Genomic DNA, 25970 nt, shown 5'->3' with positions numbered 1-25970 from the left:
TATGTATATATATATATGTATGTATGTAAGCTTCTGCATGTATGGCAGCCACGTCTAGGAAATTGCCTTTGATGAGTTTTTCATTGTTGGTGAAGGTAGTATCCTTCACTTTTTTTTTTAAAGAATTTATTTATTTACTTGACAGAGAGACAGGCAGTGAGAGAGGGAACATAAGCAGGGGGAGTGGGAGAGGAAGAAGCAGGCTTCCCAACAGAGCAGGGAGCCCGATGCGGGGCTTGATCCCTGGACTCTGGGATCACGCCCTGAGCTGAAGGCAGACGCTTAACGACTGAGCCACCCAGGTGCCCCCTTTCACTATTTTTTTTAATAAAAAAGTAACCTTTTATTATTTTAAGAAAAGAGCAGCATTGGGGCGCCTGGGTGGCTCAGTCCTTAAGTGTCTGCCTTCGGCTCAGAGCGTGATCCTGGCATTCTGGGATTGAGCCCCACATCAGGCTCCTCAGGTGGGAGCCAGCTTCTTCCTCTCCCACTCCTCCTGCTTGTGTTCCCTCTCTCGCAGGCTGTCTCTCTCTCTGTCAAATAAATAAATTCTTTAAAAAAAGAAAGAAAGAAGAAAGAAAGAAAGAGGCAGCATAAACTTTGTAAAAAATAAAAATAAGGAAATAAGAATAACAGCTTTCTGCTACCCAGAGATTACCACTGTAAATCTATTAGTGTCTATTTGTATTAGTCAGATTAAGTCAAGTTAAACTCTAATAAACAATACCTAAACCTCAGTGGCTTAACACAACAGAAGCTTATTTGTCCCTTGTGCAAAGTAGCCTGGGGGTTGGGTGACTCTCCAGGACAGTGAACCTCTGTGTGGTGGCTACTTTGATCTTGTTCTCGTATGTTTCCATATGAGGCCTCCATGATCAGTCTAGCAAGGTCAGAGTATTTCAGCAGAAAGTGCCGTACCTTTCTTCTACTCACGGCTGACTTACCCTGCTCAATTGCATTGGCCAGAGAAGTATTGCCTTCGTGTGCCTGGAAGGAGCAGCAAATTGGATATTGGTGAACATTAGTAATGTCTCCCACGGTATTTCTCTAGAAATTTGTTCTATGCATATGCATAATATACCAGAATAAAGTCATTCTGTATGTTCTGCCTTGTAGTCTGTTTTTTATTGCGTTTTTTTCAGTTTGTAACGTACACCTCTCTGTATCAGTAAATTGTCATCCCATTCTATATCCAAGTCGAAAATGTTCTTTGTGTAACTGAATGGGTCCAAGCGAGGGTCCAGTCTAGACCATACATATCATCTGGTTATTTTCCCTAAGTCACTTGTAGTGCTGTTCCTCCTTACCCACATCTTCAGAGCTAATTGAAGAGACCAGGCTGGTATGTGGCTTCCTTGTCATTGATGTAATTTGATGTCTTCCTTGTTCCTTTTTATTTGCTGAACACTGGAACATAAATATAAAGACTTGGTTGAGTTAAACATTTTTTGTTAGAGCACACTGTATATGTCACATGCCTCATTTCCATCATATCAGAACACGCATAGTTGACCACTGGATTAGAGAGATGACAGTCTGATCTTCTCATTGGACATTTAGGCTAGAACCATAATCCCATCAGCCATTAACCTAATTGTTCCCAGAACTAGTCATTTCATTAGGGTTGCAGAATGATAAATTACTAATTCTGCCACTCCTTCTACGTTGTAATTGATATTGTTCTGTAAAAGTAGAGCTTTTCTTTACCAGCTAAAGCTATTTGGTTACTCTCAAAGACCAATTTTACAGGATAAGCAAGAAAAATGATTAGTTTCCTTGGTCACCAATTTTCAAAGTAAAAAGATGTTTTAAAAGCTGCCTCATTGGTGACATGAATTCTTTGGCATTTTTGAAAACTATCATTATGAGCTCCTAGTTTTTCATAAATTGTGTTTTGATAATTCTTTTCATCCCCCCCTTTTTTTGAATACTGAATTCATCTCAACTTTGGTAGGGGCCCCAAGTTCATTCACGTGACTTTATCTTTTTATAAAAATATCATGGGCAGAAAAGTATATGTAAGCATACAATTCCATGAATTTTCAAAAATTGGAAACATCTATATAGCCCTCAACCCTTTATGCCCCCTTCCAGTCACTATCTCCAAAGAGATTGACCAGTTCTCCTGATTTTTAGCAGTCTAAATTACTCTTGCCTTTTCCTGCATGTTCTGCAAATGGAATGGTACAGCTTGTGCTCTTTTGTATCTTGTTTGCTTCACTTGACATTATTTGTGAGAACCTTCAGTGTGGGGTATGGTTATGAAACATTCTCATTGTGATGTATTCTGTGGTATGAATATAGAACAATGTATCCATTTTAGTGCTGATGGACTTTGGGATAGTTTCCAGTCTGGGAGTATTTAGGAATAGTGCTTCGGGCACGTATCTTTTGGAAAACACAGGTCTTTATTTCGTTGGGAGCGTATACCCAAGAGTAGTGGTCCTGGCCATGAAGTATGCATAGTTTCATCTTTAGTAGATACTGCCAAATGGTTTTGCAAAGTGTTTATACCAATTTATACTTTCACCAAAATTTTATCGACCTTCTGGTAGTTACACTTCCTCTCTGACACTTTATCTTTCTCATTTTAGACATTGTGTTGGATGTTTAGTGATATTAAATTGTGGCTTTAATTTGCAGTTCTCTGGTAACTGAAGTTTAGCACCTTTTTCAGTGTTTATTGGCCATTTGTATACTTCCTTTGTGAAGTGCCTGTTCCAGGTCTTACGCATTTTTCCTTTGGGTTGACCAGCTTTTTCTTAACAATTTGGAGAATTTCCGTATATATTATGGGTAAAAGTTTTTATATGGTGTATATTACATATAATATGTGTATGTTACATATAATATATATGTATTACATATAATATGGGTTTATGGCCCTCTGTCTGAATCAGTCCCAGTTTTTTAATCTTTTGCTTCTTCCTCACATAAGCAAATGCCTCAAGGGAAGAAAAGCTATAGTTTATGAGATCACTTTTTTTTTTAAGATTTTATTTATTTATTTGAGAGAGCACCAGCACAGGGGAAAGGGAGAAGCAGGTTCCTCGCTGAGCAGGGCTAATGTGGGGCTCGATCCCGGAATCCCGGGATCATGACCTGAGCCAAAGGCAGGCGCTTAACCAACTGAGCCACCCAGGTGCGCCTCAGCTCACTTCTTGGCAATTATCTCCTCTCTAGATTCCTAGCCCCTCCTGTCCTCATTGCTTTAGCATTCCTCTGATGCTTTTAAACAGATGGAACTTCTTTTGTCTTTAATTAAAATTTTCTAATTGTTCTTGCAAAGAGACTGTTCTAACCAGAAATGAAAATTTACATTCCCATGCTCCACCACCGTTCAGGTTCTTCTCGTGGGGCCTTGGAGCTCAACATTAGCCAGGGCTAAAAGCAACTGAAAAGGAATTTAGAACAGTACTATTTCAGATTTGATTTATCATAAAAAAGAAGCAAAATGAGTGATACGTGGGAATTTTTTTTTTTTTAATTTACTGAAGGTTACATAGCACAAGTGTGGCTACTAGTCAACGACTTCGTTAAACCTAGGGTTTGACCAGATTAGAGGCTTGTGTGTACAGAACCTGGAGAATCTGTGGTAAACTTAGTGTAGAACCCTAGGATTTAAGCTCTTGCCTTTGATCAACAATGGACTTTGGGATAGTATGAAGTTAAACACTTAGAATCTCAAAGTCCTAGTTTTGTTTAAACTACTTATTTAAATGTAGTGAATTTGAATTTGTTGTAATGGTCAGCTTTTGCCTTCTACCTTCATTATATTTATTGACGTTCGTATTTCACTATGAGCTACCCTTATATCCCATGTGCGCAAGGTGGTTTGTTCTTCTTTTGATAACAAGTTTAATTTCCAGTGATGACTGTGAAGAATGTGATCTTTAGGATTTGGAGAAAATAGCTTATACAATTTATAATGTTAACCTTTTGTTGTAACAATTAATACTTTGTAAATTTGTGTTAAGCGAATTATATTTTTTCTAATTATTAAGTATTGTATCTTTTAAAGAAAATATTTGGACTGAGGTTAATTTTTAACCTAGATACTAGAAGAAATATATTTTAAATATTAATTGACATTAATATGTTAAAAAGTAATATTTAAGATTATTGGGAAAGTAATAAACACTGGCACTGTGATTATATGTGATGATCTACATATGTCGGTTAAAAATAATCATACATTTTCATTCTTGATTTGACAAAAGTAGTAAAATATTTTTTCTCTCAATACAGGAAAAAATTATTCCGTATTTATTAAGATTAAGACAAATTAAGGATGAAACGCTTCAGGCTGCAGTTAGAGAAATTTTGGCCTTAATTGGCTATGTGGATCCAGTGAAAGGAAGAGGAATCCGAATTCTTACAATTGATGGTGGAGGAACAAGGTAAAGCTAGAAAAATGGTTTTTTAAATCTGTGGATCCAGTTCAGCCTGAGAAATTTTTTTAACTGATTATTTGTAATTATAGTAGCTATATCATTGTAAAAACAAATCTTAAAAATAAAACATGAAATAGTTTTTCTTAATTTATTTATCAACCTAAGAGCTTCTTGGTTTTGTTTTGTTTTTTTTAAAGACTAATTTAGAGCAAGAGTGAGCATGAGTGAGGGGGAGGGGCAGAGAGAGAGAATCTCAAGCAGGCATCATGCTCATCGTGGAGCCAAAGGCAGCCACTTAACCAACGGAGCCACTCAGGCGCCCCAAGAACTTCTTTAACATACACCTGAATTTGCTTTTATTTTAATTTGACCTAGTACTTATTTCAGTTTGGTCTTTTCAGACCTTTTTGTTAGTTTAGGACACTGTTTCAACCATGACTCTCTTAAAATCTTGGCGATGTTTGGTAACGTTAGTTTTCTTTACTTATGTTTATCTTCCCCATGTTTATCAGTCAGCTAGTCACTTAAAGTGATGTTTATAAAAGGAGTCTATGTCAGTAACTTTCTGACTCCCCACATCTTCACTTGCAGATGGCAATTCTGGTGCTCCATGAGAGATACTGAATGCATTCTTAGCTCAGAAGGAGATTTCACCACCAGACTCCATTCTTACCACTGGCAGTTAATCCGTGCTGCTTCTTACTAGTTTGTCTAGTTCCTTACTACTTGTTGGTTAGATCCTTTGGTGTTAGCCTTCGCCCCCTCCCCCCAGATTTTCTAGCTTGGATTCTAGTTTCCTCCCATCTCTGCTCTTACCTCTGAAATTAATAGTACATGTCCTGCCTGTTCTTTGATTACTTTACCTCTCTGATTCGTTCTCTGATACCGCTGCCTTGCCAGTTACTATTTTGTATGTCCCAGTACTACCCTTATTTTTTTATTAAATTCTAAAATCCTGTATGTCAGCCAGATTCTTTTAATTTTGACACCAGTGTGAATAACGGTGTGAGTGATGAGGGAAGAAGGCTATTTAATAATCTAGGCAGACGACAATGAAATAACAACTTCGGATGGTGGCAGTGGGAAGCAGGAGGAAGGAAAAATATGCAAGAAAACTTTGAAGAAAAGGGAGATTGGATATAGAAGGGGAGGTCAGGGGTGCTCTTAAATAGAGATCCTATGGATGACTGGGACAGAATTGCAGGGAAATGGGAGGAGGTGATGGTATTGAGAAAGTTCTGTTTTGAACATGTTGAATATAAGGCTTCACACAGTATAGAAGTGCTAATTTGGCAAATGGAGAGTGAGTTGATTGAGGAGAGACAAGTCTTTGGAAGATCTTTTGGATGTTTCTTACGGAAGTGAAATAATTCAAGAAGGTGGACATCATTCATATGATAGATGAAGTGGTAATGAATTGGAGAGAATCATTCTAGTTCATAGAATTGGTTCAAAGTGTTGGGAAGCAAGGAGAGTGGCAGTTAAATGAGTAAGGAATTTCACTGAGGAGCAGGAAGAAGCCAGCCCTCTCTGCCATTAAGTTCAGAGCAGATGGAAAGGATGGTATCATTCATTAAGTCAGCTAACAGTTACTGAGTGCTTACCATGTTCTAAACACAGATATGGATCTGGGAATCACTCAGCGAAAGAGACAAAATCCAAGTCTTCATGGTACTAGCGTTCCAGAGGAGGAAAGAGAACAAACAGCAAAGCAAAAATGTATTATTGAATAGTAAGGGGTGCTATGAAGAAAAAGAAAGCAAAGTGATAAAGAGTAATAGTGCTATTTTAGAGAATGATCATGACTATGACTTTTTTTTTCAATTTAAAAAAAATCTGAGATGATGACTTGATGTTAGTTTCAGATATACAATGATATGATATCTGTGTATTTTGCAAAATGATCACAAGTCTAGTTAACATCCATCACCACACATAGTTAATAGTTTTTTTTCTTGGGATGAGAATATTTAAGATTAACTCTTAGTAACTTTCAGATATGCAGTACAGTATTATTAACTATGCTACCATGTTGTACCTTACATCCCGGGGACTGAGTATTTATCGTATTATTTATTGTGTAACCTTCTGATCTCTTCACCCATTTTGTCAGCCCCACCCATCCCACCACCTTTGGCAGCCACCGATGTGACTGTGACTTCTTTTTAAAGAAATAACAAATATTTGAGTAGAGATCTGAAGGAACAGTCAAGAACATTCAACTATCTATTTAGACTGAGGGAGGTATGTTGAAAAGAGCTTTGGGACCAATAAGTATTTAATTTTATAGAATAGGAGCTTTTCAGTCATTCCTGGAGGAAATTGAAGACATTTGGGAAAATCTAAAGGTGGATTGGGATGAAGGGAGATATTTAGATCAGCAGTTCTCCGCTGGAGGTGATTTTACCGCCCTGACATTTATCAGTGTCTGGAGGTGTTCTTGGTGGTTGGAACTGGGGGACCATCACTTGAGTCTAGTGAGAAGAGGGCAGTTGAGGCTGAAATCCTACAATGCACAGCACAGCCCAACAGCAAAGACTTGGCCCGAAATGTCACTCGTGCTGCTGCTGAGAAGCCTTGCTTGAGGGGAACATGAGAAAGCAGCCAGGATGGGAAGTTTGTGTTGAGAGGAGGAAGGGTATGAGGGCTTGGGAGAAAAAGAACCCATACCTTTTCTTTCTTTTGTATATGAGAGCCCGGTACAGTGTTAGGCTGAGAGAATCAACCTGGCAAGTGCGTTTATTTCTAAATTTGACTTGAATTAATTTATAAATACAGCATTTTAAAAGTTTTTTTCCTGATTATACAAGTAAAACTTGGAAAGAAAAAAAAAGAAAAATATAAAAGCAGCAAAACAAAAAATTATAGCTCACAATTCCCAGCTTTTTAATATTTTATTTCTTCAAATCTTTTTTCTTGCATGAGAATGTATGTGCATGTTTTATTTCTTTTTGTAAGATAATAGGGGTCACATTGTTAAGTATATTTATCTGGCATTATCTCTAGTTCTTCATGTTTCACTTTGATTTCATGATGTATCTCTTTGATAAGCCCTCTTGTCTTCTCTTACCTCTCTTCAAATCCATATTACTTCTTAAAATTACAAAGAAAATCAAGGGTGCCTGGGTGGCGCGGTCGTTAGGCATCTGCCTTCGGCTCAGGGCGTGATCCTGGCATTCCGGGATCGAGCCCCACATTAGGGTCCACCGCTAGGAGCCTGCTTCTTCCTCTCCCACTCCCCCTGCTTGTGTTCCCTCTCGCTGGCGGTCTCTGTCAAATAAATAAATAAATAAATCTTTAAAAAAAAAAATTACAAAGCAAATCAGCGTTTCTGGTTTTCTGCTTTAATGTTACAGTATTTTCTAGTGATTTCCTGTTAGCAGTATCAAAGCACACTTTGACATTCTACGTTGTATTTGGTGTTGTCTTTGGTGATGCCTGACTATAGCCAGGACCTCTCTGCCCCACATCTTGTATTGGGTTTAGACCATTTCATTGTTTCCATATATTCTCCCAGCGTTAAGAATTGTTCACACATTACACACATCGTGAATTGGCCTACATCTCCTGGCCTCTTTTCATTTTCCACGTTTGTCATCAAGCTCTGTGCTGCCTTTGGCAAGGATCCAGAAATGAGCAAAGTCGGCAGCATAAATTAATACATCCCTAATGCGGGGCATTGTCTTGAAGTTGTTGAAAGTTTTAAAAAACGAATAAATAAAAGAAAGCTTAAAAGTATATACAAATGTGAAATATATAGTATAGATATAAGTATATATACTTATAAGTATAGATATGTACTTATAAATATATACAAGTATATAGCGAAACGCAGAAAACAAGAATGGCTGCTTAGGCAGCCAACTTATATTGCGGAGAGAAGAAACCAATATATGGTGTTCCAGAACAGGTGAGTGCAGGTTTTAAGTATTTTCCACAGTCTGGGGTGTTTAAAAAAATATCTTATGTTGGCATCTTTTTAGTCTTATTCAAAGAGATACTAATATAAATGTAAAATGTGCTGCTATAACACAGGTTTTGTACCATTATTTAGGTATTGGAGTTTTGAAAGTGATCTTAAAAACAGGCAGTTTTTACTGATGTTAATTTATATTATCAGTTTCCATGTTAGCATATAAGCTAGAAAACCAGCTTGTAGGCTTGTTCTATTCAAGACTTAAATTCCTTGAGGGGCGCCTGGGTGGCTCAGTCATTAAGCGTCTGCCTTCAGCGCAGGGCATGATCCCAGAGTCCTGGGATCGAGCCCCCCATCAGGCTCCTCTGCTGGGATACTGCTTCTTCCTCTCCCACTCCCCCTGCCTGTGTTCCCTCTCTCGCTGGCTGTCTCTCTCTGTCAAATAAATAAAATCTTAAAAAAAAAAAAAAAAGACTAAAATTCCTTGAAACAGGAATTTTCATTTGTCCTTTTTTCTGTAGGGGTGTGGTTGCTCTGCAGACACTGCGAAAATTGGTTGAACTTACTCAGAAGCCAGTCCATCAGCTCTTTGACTACATCTGTGGTGTGAGCACAGGTAATTACTGTTCTATGGAAGCCCTGGGTCCCAGCCGTAGGCATTTAAAATCATGGTCGTTCTCTGAAGTGATGGGTATTAGTTCTATGTTTTGATGATGAATAATCCTTCAGTTGGCTTAATGAACTTAATAACATGTTTATTGGGTGTAAGTTATCATTCAGAGGCAGTGCTTTGGTTTTTTTTGTTTTTTTGTTGGGGGGGGCGCCTGTGCACGTGGGGGCGAGGGATAGAATCTTTTTAAGATTTTATTTATTTGTTTATTATTTTTTTAATAATAATTTTTTATTATATTATGTTAGTAACCATACAGTACATCCCTAGTTTTCGATGTAAAGTTCCCTGATTCATTACTTGCGTATAACACCCAGCGCACCGTGCAATACGTGCCCTCCTTACTACCCATCACCAGCCTATCCCATTCCCCCACCCCCGTCCCCTCTGAGGCCCTCAGTTTGTTTCCCAGAGTCCATAGTCTCTCATGGTTCATTCCCCCTTCTGTTTACCCCCTCCTTCCTTCTTCCCTTTCTTCCTACCGATCTTCCTACTTATGTTCCATAAATGAGTGAAACCATATGATAATTAGAAAATCTTAAGCAGGCACCATGCTGAGCAGGGAGCCTAAGGCAGGGCTTCCCCTCTTGACCATGAGATCACGACCTGAGCCGAAATCAAAAAGTTGGACGCTTAACCGTGGGAGCCACCCAGGGGCCCAGGAAATTGCTTCTTACGTCATTTCTTAATCTAATTGTTTGAAGCCAGAATTTAAATTGATAAATGTTGAGAATCTATGCATCTAAAAACCTACTTCTTAATATAGCTAGGTACATTTAAAATTGTAGTTTTGTGTTCGCATAGAAGAAATTGGCAACTTTAGAATATGATTGTTACTGCATAATTTTTTGTTTTCCTTGAATCACCATCTGATCAATTTTTGTTCTGTTTTGTTTTTCTATTTCCTTACCTCAGTGGTCACCCATCCATCCACCCAAGCCCTCCCCATGTGTGCATTAAGCCCCTCAGGACACCCATAGCTGTTGCTTATGCCCTAGGTAACACTCGAGGACTATGAGGATTGTGGATCCTTGCTGTATATTTTACTGCGTGACCTGATAATTTCTCGCTTCATGTTAGTTTATCTTCATAGGCTTTCATTTCTATTTTTTTCTCATTCTTTTGAATTAAAATAGTTCTAAGGACCACTAGCAACAAAATCAAATAATTTCTCTACATTATCTGTGTCGAGTATGGCAAATATGCCCAAAGGGCATGTTAATTGATGTTCAGTTGTGAAAACTTAATGAGAGCAGTTAAAGGAATGATTCAAAAGCATAAGGAATTAATGATTCTTATCATGTTCCATGGAACATGAATTCCTCAAGTTGTTAGATTACAGGAAGTTGTTGGGTTGGAGGAAGTTACACAGGTTTCTTCACAGAGGGACTTCTGAGATATTTTAAAAATGCATCGTGACTCTCAGGATAGGAAAATAACATTTATTTCCCAATTTGGTTTAAATGTGGAAATGTTTCTCAAAAGCAACCTTCCCTGTGGCCGAGGTTTTTGCACTTTCTTTGAAGCTTTTACCCTGACCATTTCTGTTAAATTTTGTGGTGGTTCGGAGCAGTTCACACGTGTTGCTAACATCCTGCTTTGGCACCAGTGTTGGTGGGTGATGCTCAATACAGAGAACTGGAAATCACAGAGATTCATCCGCGGAGTCAGATACCAGTTTATACGATACGCACCTTTCTGTGTTTATCACAGTGCGTCCTTTCCATCGTGTCTTCTGGCTCGTGTTAGCCTTAACTTCTGCTAAGTGCTTAGAATTCCCTTTCTTTTTTTCATTTTGTATATTCTGATGTAGAAATTTTGTTGGTGCTTAGAATTTTTATGAAGTTAATATATTTAGTCTAAGGGTAATAAAATCCTTACCAGTTTAATAAAATTTAATTTTAAAATACCTGCTCATCCTTATGGTAGCTCTACTTAAAAGTCAGTTAATTTTTGGGCAAGTTATTTCTTGTGTTAATCAGGGATTTTCTGCAAATTGAAAAAAGTAATTTCTACTATATAGTTGTGCCATTCAATTTATTTGAAAACGGAAGCTGTTTTATCTTTTACTAGAATAAGACTGAGTATAATAAAATACATACAGTATTTAAAATGCATTATGATAATGAGTTCCTGATTTTTGTTGTTGTTGTTAGTAATCTCACAGTAGGCTGTGATGCTGTATAGGTCTTTGCCCCCCATCCCCAAAGCTTTCTCTCCTTCGTTTCTCCTTAGTTCAGGGTTAGGCCAGTTAGGTACACTAGGTGGCAGTGTGTCCTACCAAGTGCGGCTAGGATATGAAAGCTATTTAAAAGGATATCCCAGAGACCTAATTTCTTTAATTATTTTATTCCCCGGACCAACTCGAAGGAGTAATTATTTTAATGAATTGGTAAGTTGTCAAATATACTGTATTCTGTGACTGAAACTAAGGAATTTATTAGGGTTAGAAAGAACGTTATTGACCATGATATCTTAATTATGTAATATTTAATTTTATGTAAAACAATCCCATATTTTAAAAATAATCCTCATCATCATTGGTTAACATTTATTTAGTCCTTATTGAGGCCGGGTAAAACCCTTTACATGTGTTATCCCTATGTAAGAACATCATAAATTTTAGTTATTATCTTTATAGATGAAAAAATTGGGGCTCTGAGAGGTTAAATAGTTGGTCCCAGATGGCACAGAAAGTATCAGAGCTAGAATTTTAACCAGGTCTGTGACTCAGGAAGTCTTATAAGTACTGTAATGTCAACGCTGATAAAAACTAAGCATTCTTTCTTTCAGGTGCTATATTAGCATTCATGTTGGGATTGTTTCATATGCCCCTGGATGAATGTGAGGAACTTTACCGAAAATTAGGATCTGATGTCTTTTCACAAAATGTCATTGTTGGAACAGTCAAAATGAGTTGGAGCCATGCATTTTATGACAGTCAAACATGGGAAAACATTCTTAAGTAAGTTATTTATCATTTTTTTAAAAAAATGTTTGATTCTATAAATAATATGTGCATATTATTTGAAACATGAAAAAATTAAAAAGAATATTAAATTATTGATCCCAGTGATTAGAGATAACCACTGTTAATATTTTGGTGCATAATTCCAGTCACAATATTTTTTTGAGTTCATGTGTGAGATTTGCATGTAGATGCAATTGCCTTTTTAAAAATTGAGACCATATTATAAATAGACATGCTTGCTCCTGTTGTTTTTACTTAACATATTAGTCTTTTTCAGGTCATTAACAGATATTCTTCTAAAACATTAATGATTTTTAAACATTTTTTCCAGATAACTATAACTACTCACTTTCAAAAATACGTTGTTGAAACCTTTAAAATCACCCACAGTCTTATTCAGAGCTGTGGACTTTGCAATATATTTTCTTCTAGTCTTTTTTCTAGGCTGTATATGTTTTCATACACACTTTATTTTTATTTTATTTTACTTTTTAAAATTTTTTTTAAAGATTTTATTTATTTATTTGACACACAGAGAGAGACAGCCAGCGAGAGAGGGAACACAGGCAGGGGGAGTGGGAGAGGAAGAAGCAGGCTCCCAGCAGAGGAGTCTGATGGGGGGCTTGATCCTAGATCACACCCCGAGCCGAAGGCAGATACTTAACAACTGAGCCATCCAGTTGCTCCTTACACACACTTTTTTAAAAGATCTATTTATTGGAGCGGGAGAGGGAGAGGTGGGGATAGGGAAAGGGGCAGGGAGAATCTCAAGCGGGCTCCCCACAGAGCCTCACATGGGGCTTGATCCCATGACCCTGAGATCCTGACCCGAGCCAAAATAAGAGACACTTAACTGACTGAACCACCCAGCACCCCTCATACACATTTTATATAGCAGAGATTATATTGTAGTTGCAATTTTATGTCTTTTCCCTTTTTTCCATCTTTAATGAAAATCTTGACAAATTTTAAAGATTACACTCCATAGTGTGATGGTACCATGTTTTCTGAACCATTTAATTTAAGATACTTAATTCTTATTTTTTTGTGATTATGAACAATGCTATGGTAGGTATAACTATATAATAAAAGTTTGTAAAATAGACTGTAAAACCAGTCTCTGTTGTGAAATGTTTTTTTTCTTTTTACTCATTAGAGTATTTTCATACATTTGCATATTGCTGTTTCACCGACGCTTCTTCAAAGGCTTCCTTATTTTTAATCATAGCATTAATAACCTTTCTAAGTGTGGCTAGCTGTGGTTTTTTTCCCTTTTTTTTTTTCACCCAGCTTTTGCTGTACAGCATACCACTCCAAAACTTACTGGTTTAAAACAACCTGATTCTGTGGTGTGGTGTGTGTTCTGTTCTTGTTTAAACTCATTCGCACACCACAGCTGAGGTGGCTGGGACGCCGTCTCTCTCTCCACATGGTCACTCTCGTTCTGGATTTCATCTTGTTAGACTGGTCTGAGTCTCCAGAGGGCAGGCCCTATTGCATGAATATTTATCAAACCTCCATTTAATGGCATGTTTGCTGATGTCCCTTGGCCACAGCCACTCAAACGTGGGGCCTGTAAGAAGGGACTCTTGACAAGGGTATGGGTATCAAGAACTGATTGATTATTGTTGTCTACCTCATCTACTCTCTGGCCTTGTCTTTTTTCCCCCTCTTAATTATTGAGAGCATATTTCTGCTTTTTTTTTTTAACTGTAATAATGATTTTGTGTTAAATTATAGCATCTGTGGAATCTAGAAACTTTGAGGGCTTTTTTTTTTTTTTTTTTTTTTGTATTTTCACATCTCTCTGAAATAAGCAATTAATGTTCCTGACTCTTTCTTCAAATTTATATTTATAATGTACTGCCCTAAAGCACTCTGCCTCTGTTTATAAAATCAAGGTTTAAAAAAAAAATGGGAACTTTGCTTAAAGTGTAAAAGCAACATGCTGGCAGGATCTCTGTCCCAATTTTACAGCAAGATGTCTGTGAAAAGATAAAGATCCTTAGAGGAATACATATGCAGAAGAAACATAGATCAGGTTGGGAAAGACAAAGATCTTGTCTGCTTTAGAAAGTATTTTACATTGATACTTATGAAAGATTATGAAAGGTAGATCACTACCTAATTTGTACATACTGCCTGTATGTGAAGTTCACTAATAGTCTGTTTTTGAGGATCATGAATATTGTTTGAAAAAAAAGTCATTAGAAACATTTTTTTTTTCTTATTGAGGCAAGTTGGCAAAAAACATAGTCGCTATAGCCAGTACAGGGGAAAATATACATATTTTTAAGTCAGGAAAAAAATCCCTGAAATGAAACTCCCTTACAAAATGCAATTGTGGAAATGGCTGCCCAAGGACAAGGTCTGTAATGTTGTAGTAATTCAGAGCCCAGCTCCGATGATTTAAAAAGCATTTTGTAGGAGTGACATTGGCTCTGTATTGCTAAAACCAGTCTAAATGTCCTGGTCTGGTTTTTGGATTACTCTGTTACTAGCCTACATACTTCTGCAGTTTTATCTCAACACAGCTCCTTTATCCCTCAGGAGGACCCTGAAAACAGCCGGTTTATTCTGCCTCAGCGCCTTTCTTTACCCCTTAGATGGGGTTGAATGCGTTGCGTTGTCGTCTTTTGGTGTCCTTCTCAAGGTCCACTTCAACTATATATTGCTTTATGTGCATTACTTGTACCATCAGGCACCTGGAGGAGATTTTTATATTTCTTTTTTGTTGCTCATAGTACTTTGAACAAAGCCCTGAGCAAACAGTATTTGCATGGTGTATGTTCCCTGCTGTTAGGAGATACAATCATTTTGATATAATTTAATTTTCCTTCTTTAATAAAGGGATAGAATGGGATCCTCACTAATGATCGAAACAGCAAGAAACCCTACATGTCCTAAGGTAAGTTTGGGGTCTTAAATATAACACCAGCTTGGAATTGAGCGTCAGGCGAAAGCATTTATTCTAAAGGTCCATCACTAAAAGAAACATTTCTTAGGAACGTCTTTTTTTTTTTTTTTTTTTTTTTAAAGATTTTATTTATTTACTTGACAAGAGATAGAGACAGCCAGCGAGAGACGGAACACAAGCAGGGGGAGTGGGAGAGGAAAAAACAGGCTCATAGCGGAGGAGCCTGATGTGGGGCTCGATCCCATAACGCCGGGATCACGCCCTGAGCCGAAGGCAGACGCTTAACCGCTGTGCCACCCAGGCGCCCCAGGAACCTCTTTTAATAGATTATATTGATTCCTTACATCTTGGGCCATTTTACGAACATACAGGATGTGGTCATTAGACCTCTTCCTATATCCAGTAAAAGTATAACAAAAGTTTAAGAATATGAAAGACTAGGACTTAAAAATAAAGAAGAATTATTTTATCATAAGGTTAATGAAATCCAGTGATTTAAGAAAAATTGTAGCATTTCCTCCCCGACTTTTTAAAAGAAATTTCATGCGCCTGTAAATATATTATGTTCGATTAACATACAAATAGAATCCCAGTTTTAAAAATGTTAATACCACTAGACTATGTCTCATGTGGCTTCTCTTTGTATCAATTTTGTTTGAAACCCAATAATCTGAATATTGCTTGAGTTCTGTGTTCTTTAATAGTACTTGTTATTTGATTAAGGAATAGCATTAACGGACTTAAGAATCTCTTGTAGCTTGTATTTATTCTTGGGTAACAAGCTGTAACCGTGAAAAATCAAGTACAGCTCCCTTTATTTCTCTTTCACTCTTGCTTGTTCAAAATTCATTCATTCTTTAGATACTAATTCTGAGCCCAGTGTGTCAACACTGTGCCAGGCACTCTGGAGACCTAAGTGAGTAAATGCAGACATGGAGTTTATAGTCCAGTAGGGCAAAGTAGGCATCTGTCAGGTAATCACACAGACGAGATATAATTTCCCTGAAATAAATGCTATGGAGTACAAAAACAGTTCTCTGGAAGCATATATTTACAGGGACAGGAGGGAAGGCTATTCTAAGGAAAGGAAGTTTGAGATCTCAGCGTGCAGGCTGATGAGTAGGAGCAGTGCTGGCAAAGGGAAGGACCTGTGCGGGAGGAGGCACAGAGAGGGACCGAAACTGAGAGCCCCAGGAGACCAGAGCCTGAGGATTCAAGGGCGGGCGTGCAAAATGGGAGCGAAGTGGCAGGTGAATCAGACCAGCAGGGCCTTGGAGGCCATGTTACTGAGATGCACACAGGTCTTTAGGAGAAGATCCCAGGGTGTGCTCCATGCCTCTTGGTTGTTCCCCGGTATCTTCAGACCTGTTTGTTTGTGTTTCAGTCGTGGGAGTTGCCAACTTTAAATAAAAGACTAGAGTAGGTGTAAGGGAACTTTAGCCACCTCAAAAAGTAATTCACTCGTGATGAAGGGGTTTATCATGTTTCCCACACGATTCTTAATTCAGCCTGTCTATAGACCAAGTAATAGACCCCCTGGATTTTGGTGTAAGACCAGCTCTTACCCATGGTGGCCTAGAGACACTTGGATCACTCATAGGATCTGAGGATATCTCCTTTGGTTTATTAAATAGCAAAGCAGACAAGCCTCTGGCAGGGCTTGACACGGAACCCGAATAACTTTGGCCTCTTCCGTATCTTTCAGCATCTTAAGTTTGTATTAGAGGTCATTAACCAGTACAATACATTTTACATTAATTCAGCTGACATCAACGAAATCTGAGACCCAAGGTGATCAGTATTAGCTATTTTAATTAAAAATTACCCAGCTACCAGTTATTAACTGTGAAAAGAAAGCCTCGAGAGTTTGTGTATTGTTACATTCAGTTACTAAAGTCATAATGCTTTCAAAGAGAACAGAAGCAAAGACTAATTTGTAAATGATATTATGAAAATAGTGTATTTTTCTTTGAGTAGCTTGTATTCATTGCTACTACTGCTGCATCGATTATCATATAAAGATTTGCAAGTTTGTGTCTTCCTGGTGTCTTCTTAAATGGCTAATCAAGTCATGTAGTTAATAATATCTTTTATTATTGTTGTCTTACAATGCATTTCTCAAAATTGTCCCAGTCCTTGTAGCATCTACTGTCCCATAAAGAAATACTAGTTAGATCATGTTCCCTTTGCTTAACATCGTCTTTATGTTATACATTTATCTTGATGGGTAGAATTGTAGATTGTTCGTTCACACTTCTAAGTAATATTTAATTTTTTACAGATCCCAAATACTTCTGTTTACAATGGGTATTGTTCACTTTTTGCTTTACTAGGTAGCTGCAGTAAGTACCATAGTAAACAGAGGGATAACGCCAAAAGCTTTTGTGTTCAGAAACTATGGTCATTTTCCTGGAATCAACTCGCACTACTTGGGAGGCTGTCAGTATAAAATGTGGCAAGCCATCAGAGCCTCGTCTGCTGCTCCTGGCTACTTTGCAGAGTATGCACTGGGAAATGACCTTCACCAGGTAAGTTGACTGCGGCCTACCTTTTAAAAGTTTATGTGATTAAAGAATCAGCACTCATTAAATGTCACAGAGGGATTAACCAAGACTTTCTTCTTCTTTACATGTGGCAAAAGATGTGCCATACAAAATGTTTTGTTTGTTGTTTGTTTTTCTTAACAAGCCTTCTGGCTTGAGAGCACATTTTAGGAAAGTTTTTTTTTTTTTTTTAATGTGATTCATAGCTAATTATGATTTTATTGATGGAAAAATGTAGTACATAGGATTGGCTATCCAAATGTAATAAAAATTAAAAATAAAACACGGTCCCTGAAAACACATAACCCAATCTGTTTGGTAGTTGAGGTGGACATATTTTGAGGGAGACGATGTAATGAAATAACAGTAAACACTCATCAAGTTAGCTGTGTGCTGGACACTTCCGTAGTGCTTTGCGTGCATTATCTCGTTTAACCAGCACTGCTTACGAAGCCGATAGAATTATTCCCACTTTTACAAATGAGCTATTGGAGTCTTGAGAAAGGTTAAGTAACAACAGTAGGATCATGGCTGTCAAGTGACAGGATGGGGATGCTCCCTGTAATTACACTGCTTCAAAGTTTATGGCTAAATGATGTATAAAGTTGAATATTTTTTCTGGCAATATAGTCCTTTTCTGTTACGTAGACTTATTTATTTATCATAAATTTTTCCTCTGTCAAGTTTTTCCCATTATGAAATGTTAACTCATAACTTACTAAATGATAAAAAAGTCACTAAAGCTTTTGAGCTCATAGTTCCAAAATATATGTTTTATAGATGCTTAGTTTGTAGTGATACACTTAAAATCAGTCTCATTCAATAGAGCTATTAACCTTAACTTTCTAGTCAGTGAGGTATTTGTGCTCTTATTTATTTGGTATTTAAATATATGTTGAGAAGAAAACTGTTTTGACGAGGGTCTTCGGATGTCCTTCAGAAGCTCATACATAGATCTTCTCCATGAACTACGTATCAGCTGTATACTGTTAATTTACGTGTGTCAGTATTGTAATGACCAAAACATTGATCAGTTTTGTTTTCTCCTGTATTTTTATTATATGTTAGACATATTTTTAAATATTACGGTCAGCTGTCCCATTTTTTTTCTATATTTCTAGAGATAATGTCATAATCTTTGTAGTTACGAGATTAATCTAAGTTTCCTTTTGTCTTTGGAGTCAATTCAGACCTTTTCTTACTTTGCCCAGTCAGTCATCGTTGAGTTATGTCAGGCACTTCCCCTTCTCGCCTTTCTCTTCTCTTCCACCTACTGAAAGCAGAAAGTGCGAGCTGTAGAGTTCTTCTGACATTGATTTCAAGACTTACTGGTCAAATTAAAATTTTTATTTTAAAAGGTACCTTGCTGTTTTTAACAACAATTTCTGCATATTCGTATTCTTACCAGGTTGTAAATGGAGAAATAATTTAGACAGTGTTTTCAAAATAGTGTTAAGATTTATAATGTATCTTTAAGGTGCTTGTCATGCTACAAAATTGCAGTTAAGCCAAATATTAATGAAAGTCTCAAGTGATAAGTTATTGCATTTCAGGACCGTATATGTTCCCAGACTACCAAAGAAGTTATCTCGTTTGCTTTTTATTCTTTAAGTGGAAATAGTTTCAAAGTTTAATTCAGTACATAATAACAAACCAAAGTATTTCAGTGGTTATTTATCCATTTCATTTAGACTAGTGATATTTCTTTTCATGCTTAGCCATTTTTATATTGATGATCTTAATCTACAGATTAAATTAACTTATTATATGGAATTTATGTAAAGTGTGTAACCACATGTACAGAGAATATACTTTCATGTAAATCGGTGACTTGACTCCAGGAAGATTTGTACATCTAATTAATGTTCACATGAAATCTGGATTCTAAGCAAACCCTATTTTTAAGAATATTTTTCTTACTGCATGTTCTCTTCCAAACCTGAGGAAGAAATGGGATATTTTTCTATTCGAAAGATGCTGTGAAATACTGATTAGGATATTCTAACATGTGAATGATCTTGATTGCTTAAACAAAAAAACATTCAAGTGAAGTTCCTTTCCAACCCTTTAGAAATTGTTAAGTTTAAAACTAAAATATGGTCCTTACTTATTACAATCCTCTTATCCTAAGCTCTTTGAATAATTATATCGAGTTATTTCCAGACTCATTTTTAAAATCTCTTTTAACTGTCATGTCTGACGTAAGTTTTAATGTAAGTTACTTCATATCCTTTTGGAATCATGTAAAGTATACAATACAGACTAATACTCTGAGCAGTCATTGAAAGTAGTGCCATAATTAGGGGGTGTGAGTAGGTAGATGTGTAGATTTCATTTGCCTTTGCCTATAAAGAGAAGAGTAAGTATTAGGGTATTTACCTGCATGTCCCGGAAAATTATAATGAGAATTCTTTTTGAGTAGCTTTCCAGTATTACTTCTCTCCCTTTGCCCAAGTAGCATCATATTTATCTTGAAATAGTACGTTTTACACAAAATTAACCCTTCTCTCTCTCTCTCTAACAGTTTTGTTGATACATAATTGATACACAAAAAAATGGGTATATTTCGTGTATACAGTTTGATGAGTTTGGCCATACGCATATCCCTTTTCTCTGATCTTTTTCCATCACCATTAAATTAAATCATTCATTCTCTGCCTTTGGAGAAAGAGCCTGATAAATTCATTTGTGCTAAAGGTTTTGATGACAGATTCTCATATATTATTTCTCTTAGGCCTTATTGACATTTTGAAAGGTTATGTCCAGAACTCAGAATACATTAACCTAAGAGGAATTACGATAGTTCCTATAAATGTTCCACGTAAATAGTGTTTTCAGCAGAAAGAACCTGCCTAGTACCTGGCAGATTATACCTTTGCTAGGCCACAACTATTAATTTTTGACCAATGCAACTGGTCAAAAATGTAGTCACTGCTTGCTCAGTGCCAGGCCCTGTGTTAACCGTGAGGAACATAATGGTTTTAATAAGTGCCAGCTTATTGTTTGCGTTTCCTGGGTCCTACCCTCAAACTAGAAGAATATAAGTAAGCACAGTTATATAATAAGATGATTAATTCAATAATAGAGAAGCTCCTCAAAAAGTTAAAAAAAAAACCAAAAAACCCTACTCTACGACCCAGCTATTGCACTACTAGTTATTTATCCCAAGGATTCAAATGTAGTGATTTGGAGGGACACATGCACCCCAGTTTTGCAGCAGCAATGTCCTCAATAGCCAAACTATGGAAAGAGCCCAGATGTCCATCGACAGATGAATGGATAAAGAAGATGTGGGCACACACACACAATGGAATGTTACTCAGCCGTCAAAAGCCATTTGCAACAACACGGATAGAACTAGAGGGTATTATGCTAAGTGAAATCAGTCAGTCAGAGAAGACAAATACCATAGGATTTCACTCATATGTGGAATTTAAAAAATACAACAGATGAACATAGGAGAAAGGGAGGAAAACTAAAACAAAGACGAGAGGGAAACCATAAGAGACTGTTAACTATAGAGAAGAAACTGAGGGTTGATGACGGGGAGGTGGACGGAGGATGGGCTAACTGGGTGACAGGCATTAAGGAGGGCATTTGTGATGAGCACTGGGTGTTACATGCAACTGATGAATCCCTAAATTGTACCCCTGAAACCAATACTACAGTATATGTGAACTAACTTGAATTTAAATAAAATCTTGAAAAAATAAATTCAGTAGTGAAAACATGCGTAGGGTTAAGAAGTCATACTGAAGATGTGGCTTATTCTGTCAGGATTGGCTTTACAAAGACATTTCTATTCCACTTGAGGTCTAAAGAATGAAAAGTAGGGTAGGATAGAAATGGAATTGGGCGGGGGGGGAGTAGAAACCGGGAAGGATTGCTGAATGGTTTTAGAGTTTCTCTTTGGGGTGATAAAAACTTTTTGGAAATACGTAGTTGTGATGGTTGTAAAACATTCTGAATGTAATTAATGCTACTTAATTGTAACCTTAAAAATGCTTAAAAGGACCAGTTTTATGTTTTGTATATTTTACCATAATAAAAAAGAAAAATTTTTTAAAACTCTAAAATATAATAACTGAGATGAGAGGATTAGGAGAAGTTCACATTGCACAATGGTTATTTTCTGGTAGGTACTCTGTATTATTTGAAATGATTAAATGTACATTAAAAGAATCAGAAGTATCTAAATTTTAGGGTACTAAGTACATGTTTGACGTACTGCTATTAAAACACAGTTCTGTGTATACCTCTGGGAGATAAATAGCAAATTATTCAATCAGTTCATTTTTCAAGTCTGTTTTACTGCAGTGTCTAGCAGTGGGCCTGGCAAAACCAAATACACAACAAGGAGATAACTGACTATGAATACCTCAGTGAAGGAAATACCATGGTCATACCAATAGCCTGATGACTTTCTGATAGACAAGGCATAGGAGTGGGCTAAGTAGAAGGGAGCTCAGGGGACAGTGTGCCTCGCCATAGACTGGAGTGAGCACCAAAAATCTTAACTTCCACACTTACTTGATGTAAATAGTAAAGTTTAAGGAACAGGAATTTACTGCCATGGCTTTTAAAACCATTGGAAACCTGGCAACTTTTCAGTTTGGGAGTGATTTTACTATTATCAATTCTTGCTAAACCTTGTTTGCCCCTTCTTATCTTTTCTTCCCGTTTTGTGTCTTCTGATCCTTCTTGATAGGCTTTTATATAAAATAGTGCAGGAATGTTCCATCTAAAATACCGAGACAGACTGGTGATGGGTAGTAAGGAGGGTACATATTGCATGGTGCACTGGGTGTTATACGCAACTAATGAATCATCAAACGTTGCATCAGAAACCAGGGATGTACTGTATGGTGACTAACATAATGTAATAAAAAAACATTAAAAAAATAATAAATAAAATACTGAGACAGAAGTTACATAAAGTATAACTGTAGAATTTAAAATAAAAGTAGTTTTGGGCGCCTGACTGGCTCGGTTGGGGGAATATGGGACTCCTGATCTCAGGGTTGTGGGTTTGATCCCTACGTTGGGTGTGGAGATTACTTAAAAGTAAAATGTTTAAATAAAAGTAGTTTTAAAAGAGGTAACTTTCTTGCTGAATTAGAAATGAAATGTTACCTCTAATGTGTGATGGGTATCGTTCTAATGTCCTAGTAATTGAAAACAAAAGATAAAGTTGAAAGGATTAAATTAAAATTAGAAGCCTTCAGGAAATAATTATTTCTACCTACAATCAAGGAATCCTAGTAGGGTTTTACAAAGTTAAACAGTACAAATAGCCAGTGTAAGACTTTGAACAGATACATAAAGATAACTAACTTTAAAAATAGTTCCTTTCAACTGGTGAATGATAAACTGATACATCAAAGTAACCAAATATTACTCAGCAATAAAAAGGAATGAATTATTGGGCTGTCCCGTGACATGGATGGATCTCAGAAGCATTATTCTAGGTGAAAAAAAACAAACTCAAGGGGCGCCTGGGTGGCACAGCGGTTAAGCGTCTGCCTTCGGCTCAGGGCGTGATCCCGGCGTTCTGGGATCGAGCCCCACATCAGGCTCCTCGGCTATGAGCCTGCTTCTTCCTCTCCCACTCCCCCTGCTTGTGTTCCCTCTCTCGCTGGCTGTCTCTATCTCTGTCGAATAAATAAATAAAATCTTAAAAAAAAAAAAACCAAACTCAAAAGAATACATACTGTACGATTCCATGTATCTTGATAACAAGAGCTAATGGGTGACCTTGGGAAGTAGATGGAAGAACGGTGTTTGAAGATGAGAGGATTGAGGAACTGAGAGTCTAGGGTGTTCTAAAGATGAAAAGTCACATGGGGTATGATAAAGAATCTCTACCCTTTTCTGCATGGGATAGTAAGGAAGCCTATGAGCCATGCGCTGAACAATGTGTTGAATGAGGAGTTGATAGGTGACAGCAGTGATGGTAGCGTGAATTTAAGAGCCCTTAAAGCACGTGAATTTTCCAAGTGGACTCGGACTAATAGTCTGGAAGGAACACTAAAGAACAAATAGGACACCGTTCCCGCCTAACCACTAAGGTATATGAGATAGGAAAGAATCAACAGCTCCCTGGGAAACAACATTAGGGAAGAGCCACGTCTCTGTTAAAGAGAGCATTCAGAAGAAGGTGACGTCACCTTGGAAGTTTTAGCTGTGGAACAATGTCCATACAGCCCAGTGGAAGGGTTGAAGTTGTCCGGGAAGAGTGGACGATCGTGTCGGTGGCAAGGAAGCTCAGAGATTTGAATGGCATTATTGAATGGAACAGAAGCGCAGTGGAATTTAGAATGATGTGAATTTAGCCCCTATTGGTTCTCTGAGGAAGGTGGGCCTCCTACCTCTAAAAACACTAAAAAAAAAAACTCCACCCTCTGTAGTGATCGTTTTCAGCAGGTACAGTCTCAGTTCATCTGCTTCAAGCTCAACACACACAAGGATAGTAGTCCCTAAAGCTGTAGTGTCTACGTGCTCTTTGGCCGGGCATACAGTAGATGGACACTGCAGTTTTTAATGAAAGGACTGAAACTGTCCACTTGGTGTCAGAGAAGCTTTACTTCTTACAGTCTCAGCCTGCCCTGTGGTGTGTTTTTAGTTTAGGATTCTGATCTTTTGTTGTATTCTCTGCTATGCTCCTTTGAGTAGGAATGATATAACTATATTACTATGGCATTTACCGTTTTACTAAGATGTACACTGAAATTAAGTCTGTCGAGTCCGTAATAAAGAGAAGTATAATACCAGCACGTGTGCTGCTGTGTCCTCATTCTGCTTCTGATACAGATTTCCTTCTTCCTGAGTCTAGACAAGGGAGAGAAACTTTACTCTCGTCAGGACATCTACTGCCAGTCAGGTGGCAGATGACATGAATCCAGGGCTCCCCTTTCTTGTATCCCATGCCTGGGGCCAGTCACAGGCCAGTTGTCTGCAGTCTTTTAGTTCTCAGGGACCATCCCAGCTTAAGCCTAGCTCAGCCACAAAGTGACTTTATGAAAAGAGCTAAAGACCTGAAATATGGTGGACCCATGAATAAATGGGCCCCCGTTGACAAGAAACAACAAGACTTTTCTCATGAAAGTCACAAACGTGGAAATACGAACCACATTCTTTTGAAGAGATGTAGTTAGAGAGCACTGGAGATCGCACCTCAGGGAAAGGTAGAGATTAGATTGAAAATGGCAGCAAACAACCCACCCAAAAATGGAGAATAGAGCAAGCAATGAAAACACGTGATGAAACAGTTTCTCTGAGAATCCACACAGCCCTGTGTATCTGTTATCCCAGAGGCATCATAAAGCTACTCATTGGGGATGAATGCTATATGCATATGATAACTTTGGCTTTGGGGCTTTTTAGGAGGCGTAACTTTCTAACAGTTTGTAGCTTTTCAGAATTGAGTGGCTACGCAAATACCAAGTGACGTTTATCCCAGCAGTGCAAGGCTAGCTATATGCTTTCTGTCTGCAGATTTTACCCTTCTTTCCTCCTGAAGTCTTCAAAATAATAGTTATTATTTATAGTAATAAGTGCTTAGAAACACAAAGTTTGCCTACTTCATTTAGATTCTATCTGCATTATAATGAATGCAATACTTTGAAATTATATTGTTGATAAAGTTTCAGTGAAATTAGTTGAGTTAATATGGTTATATTTGACTTGTGAGTGAAGAGCTAGTTTTTAATTGTTTGGTAGAACCCACAATTGGTCTGTTAGGTTTTATATAGAATCTATAGTTACCACTAAACAAGAATAATATCTTTTAAAAATAACTGTTCATTTTAGTAGTTTTGAGAAAAATATACAAAGCAATCAAAGAAGTTGTTAACATTACTTTCATAATAGGAAAGGAAAGCTTAATGAGGCCAGTGAGCTTTCTCACGTTACCCTTTTCTGAAGCTGTACTATATAAAATAAATTCACTTTAAAGGAACTCCTTGTCTTCAAATAATTTGTTCAATTTATTATATCGTTAAGCTCTCCTTGTGAGTACATTTAAGCCTTTTTAAAATACAATTTTTGTCTTCATATTTGTAAAATAGAATTTCACTTTTAAGAGTTCTGCACTGTATTTTCTTGACTTATATTTTGCAGGATGGAGGTTTGCTTCTGAATAACCCTTCGGCGCTAGCAATGCACGAGTGTAAGTGTCTCTGGCCTGACGTCCCGTTAGAGTGCATAGTGTCCCTGGGCACTGGGCGTTACGAGAGTGATGTGCGGAACTCCGTGACATACACGAGCTTGAAGACCAAACTGTCCAATGTTATCAACAGTGCTACAGATACTGAAGGTTAGTCTGTCTGTTTGCCACGTTAAAGCACTTTAACTTCCAGAGTTCAGTGTTTGGTAGCCTGTGCTGATGCTACCTACAAAAGAGTATGTTACATCTGTATGGGGGTGCTCAGGAAGCAAAGGGGACCAAATCTTTTGTTGTTTTCATTTCTCCACGCTCATGTCTTCTAAGTGACCCTCGAATGGAGACTCTTCTTTCTCTGTGTGCTAGTACTTCCGTTGCCTATGTACAGTTGGAGAAGT

The 25970-nt window shown here is 37.4% G+C and overlaps 1 protein-coding gene across 3 annotated transcripts in view; it reads left to right on the top strand.

The window, feature by feature from the left end:
* PNPLA8 (patatin like phospholipase domain containing 8) overlaps positions 1 to 25970 on the top strand; it is a 45838-nt gene that overhangs the window by 12320 nt on the left and 7548 nt on the right. For all 3 annotated transcript variants that reach the window (XM_040644403.1, XM_040644402.1, XM_040644405.1), the window contains exons 4-9: positions 4249 to 4400; positions 8832 to 8926; positions 11774 to 11945; positions 14802 to 14859; positions 17202 to 17396; positions 25530 to 25725. In XM_040644403.1, the coding sequence (XP_040500337.1) occupies positions 4249 to 4400; positions 8832 to 8926; positions 11774 to 11945; positions 14802 to 14859; positions 17202 to 17396; positions 25530 to 25725 (868 nt within the window). The remainder of the gene's footprint in view (positions 1 to 4248; positions 4401 to 8831; positions 8927 to 11773; positions 11946 to 14801; positions 14860 to 17201; positions 17397 to 25529; positions 25726 to 25970) is intronic.

Source organism: Ursus maritimus, unplaced genomic scaffold (genome assembly GCF_017311325.1).
Source record: "Ursus maritimus isolate PB19 unplaced genomic scaffold, ASM1731132v1 scaffold_3, whole genome shotgun sequence".
NCBI lineage: Eukaryota > Metazoa > Chordata > Mammalia > Carnivora > Ursidae > Ursus > Ursus maritimus.
Note: the sequence above shows the minus strand (reverse complement) of the source record. Positions and strands in the feature narration are given on the sequence as shown.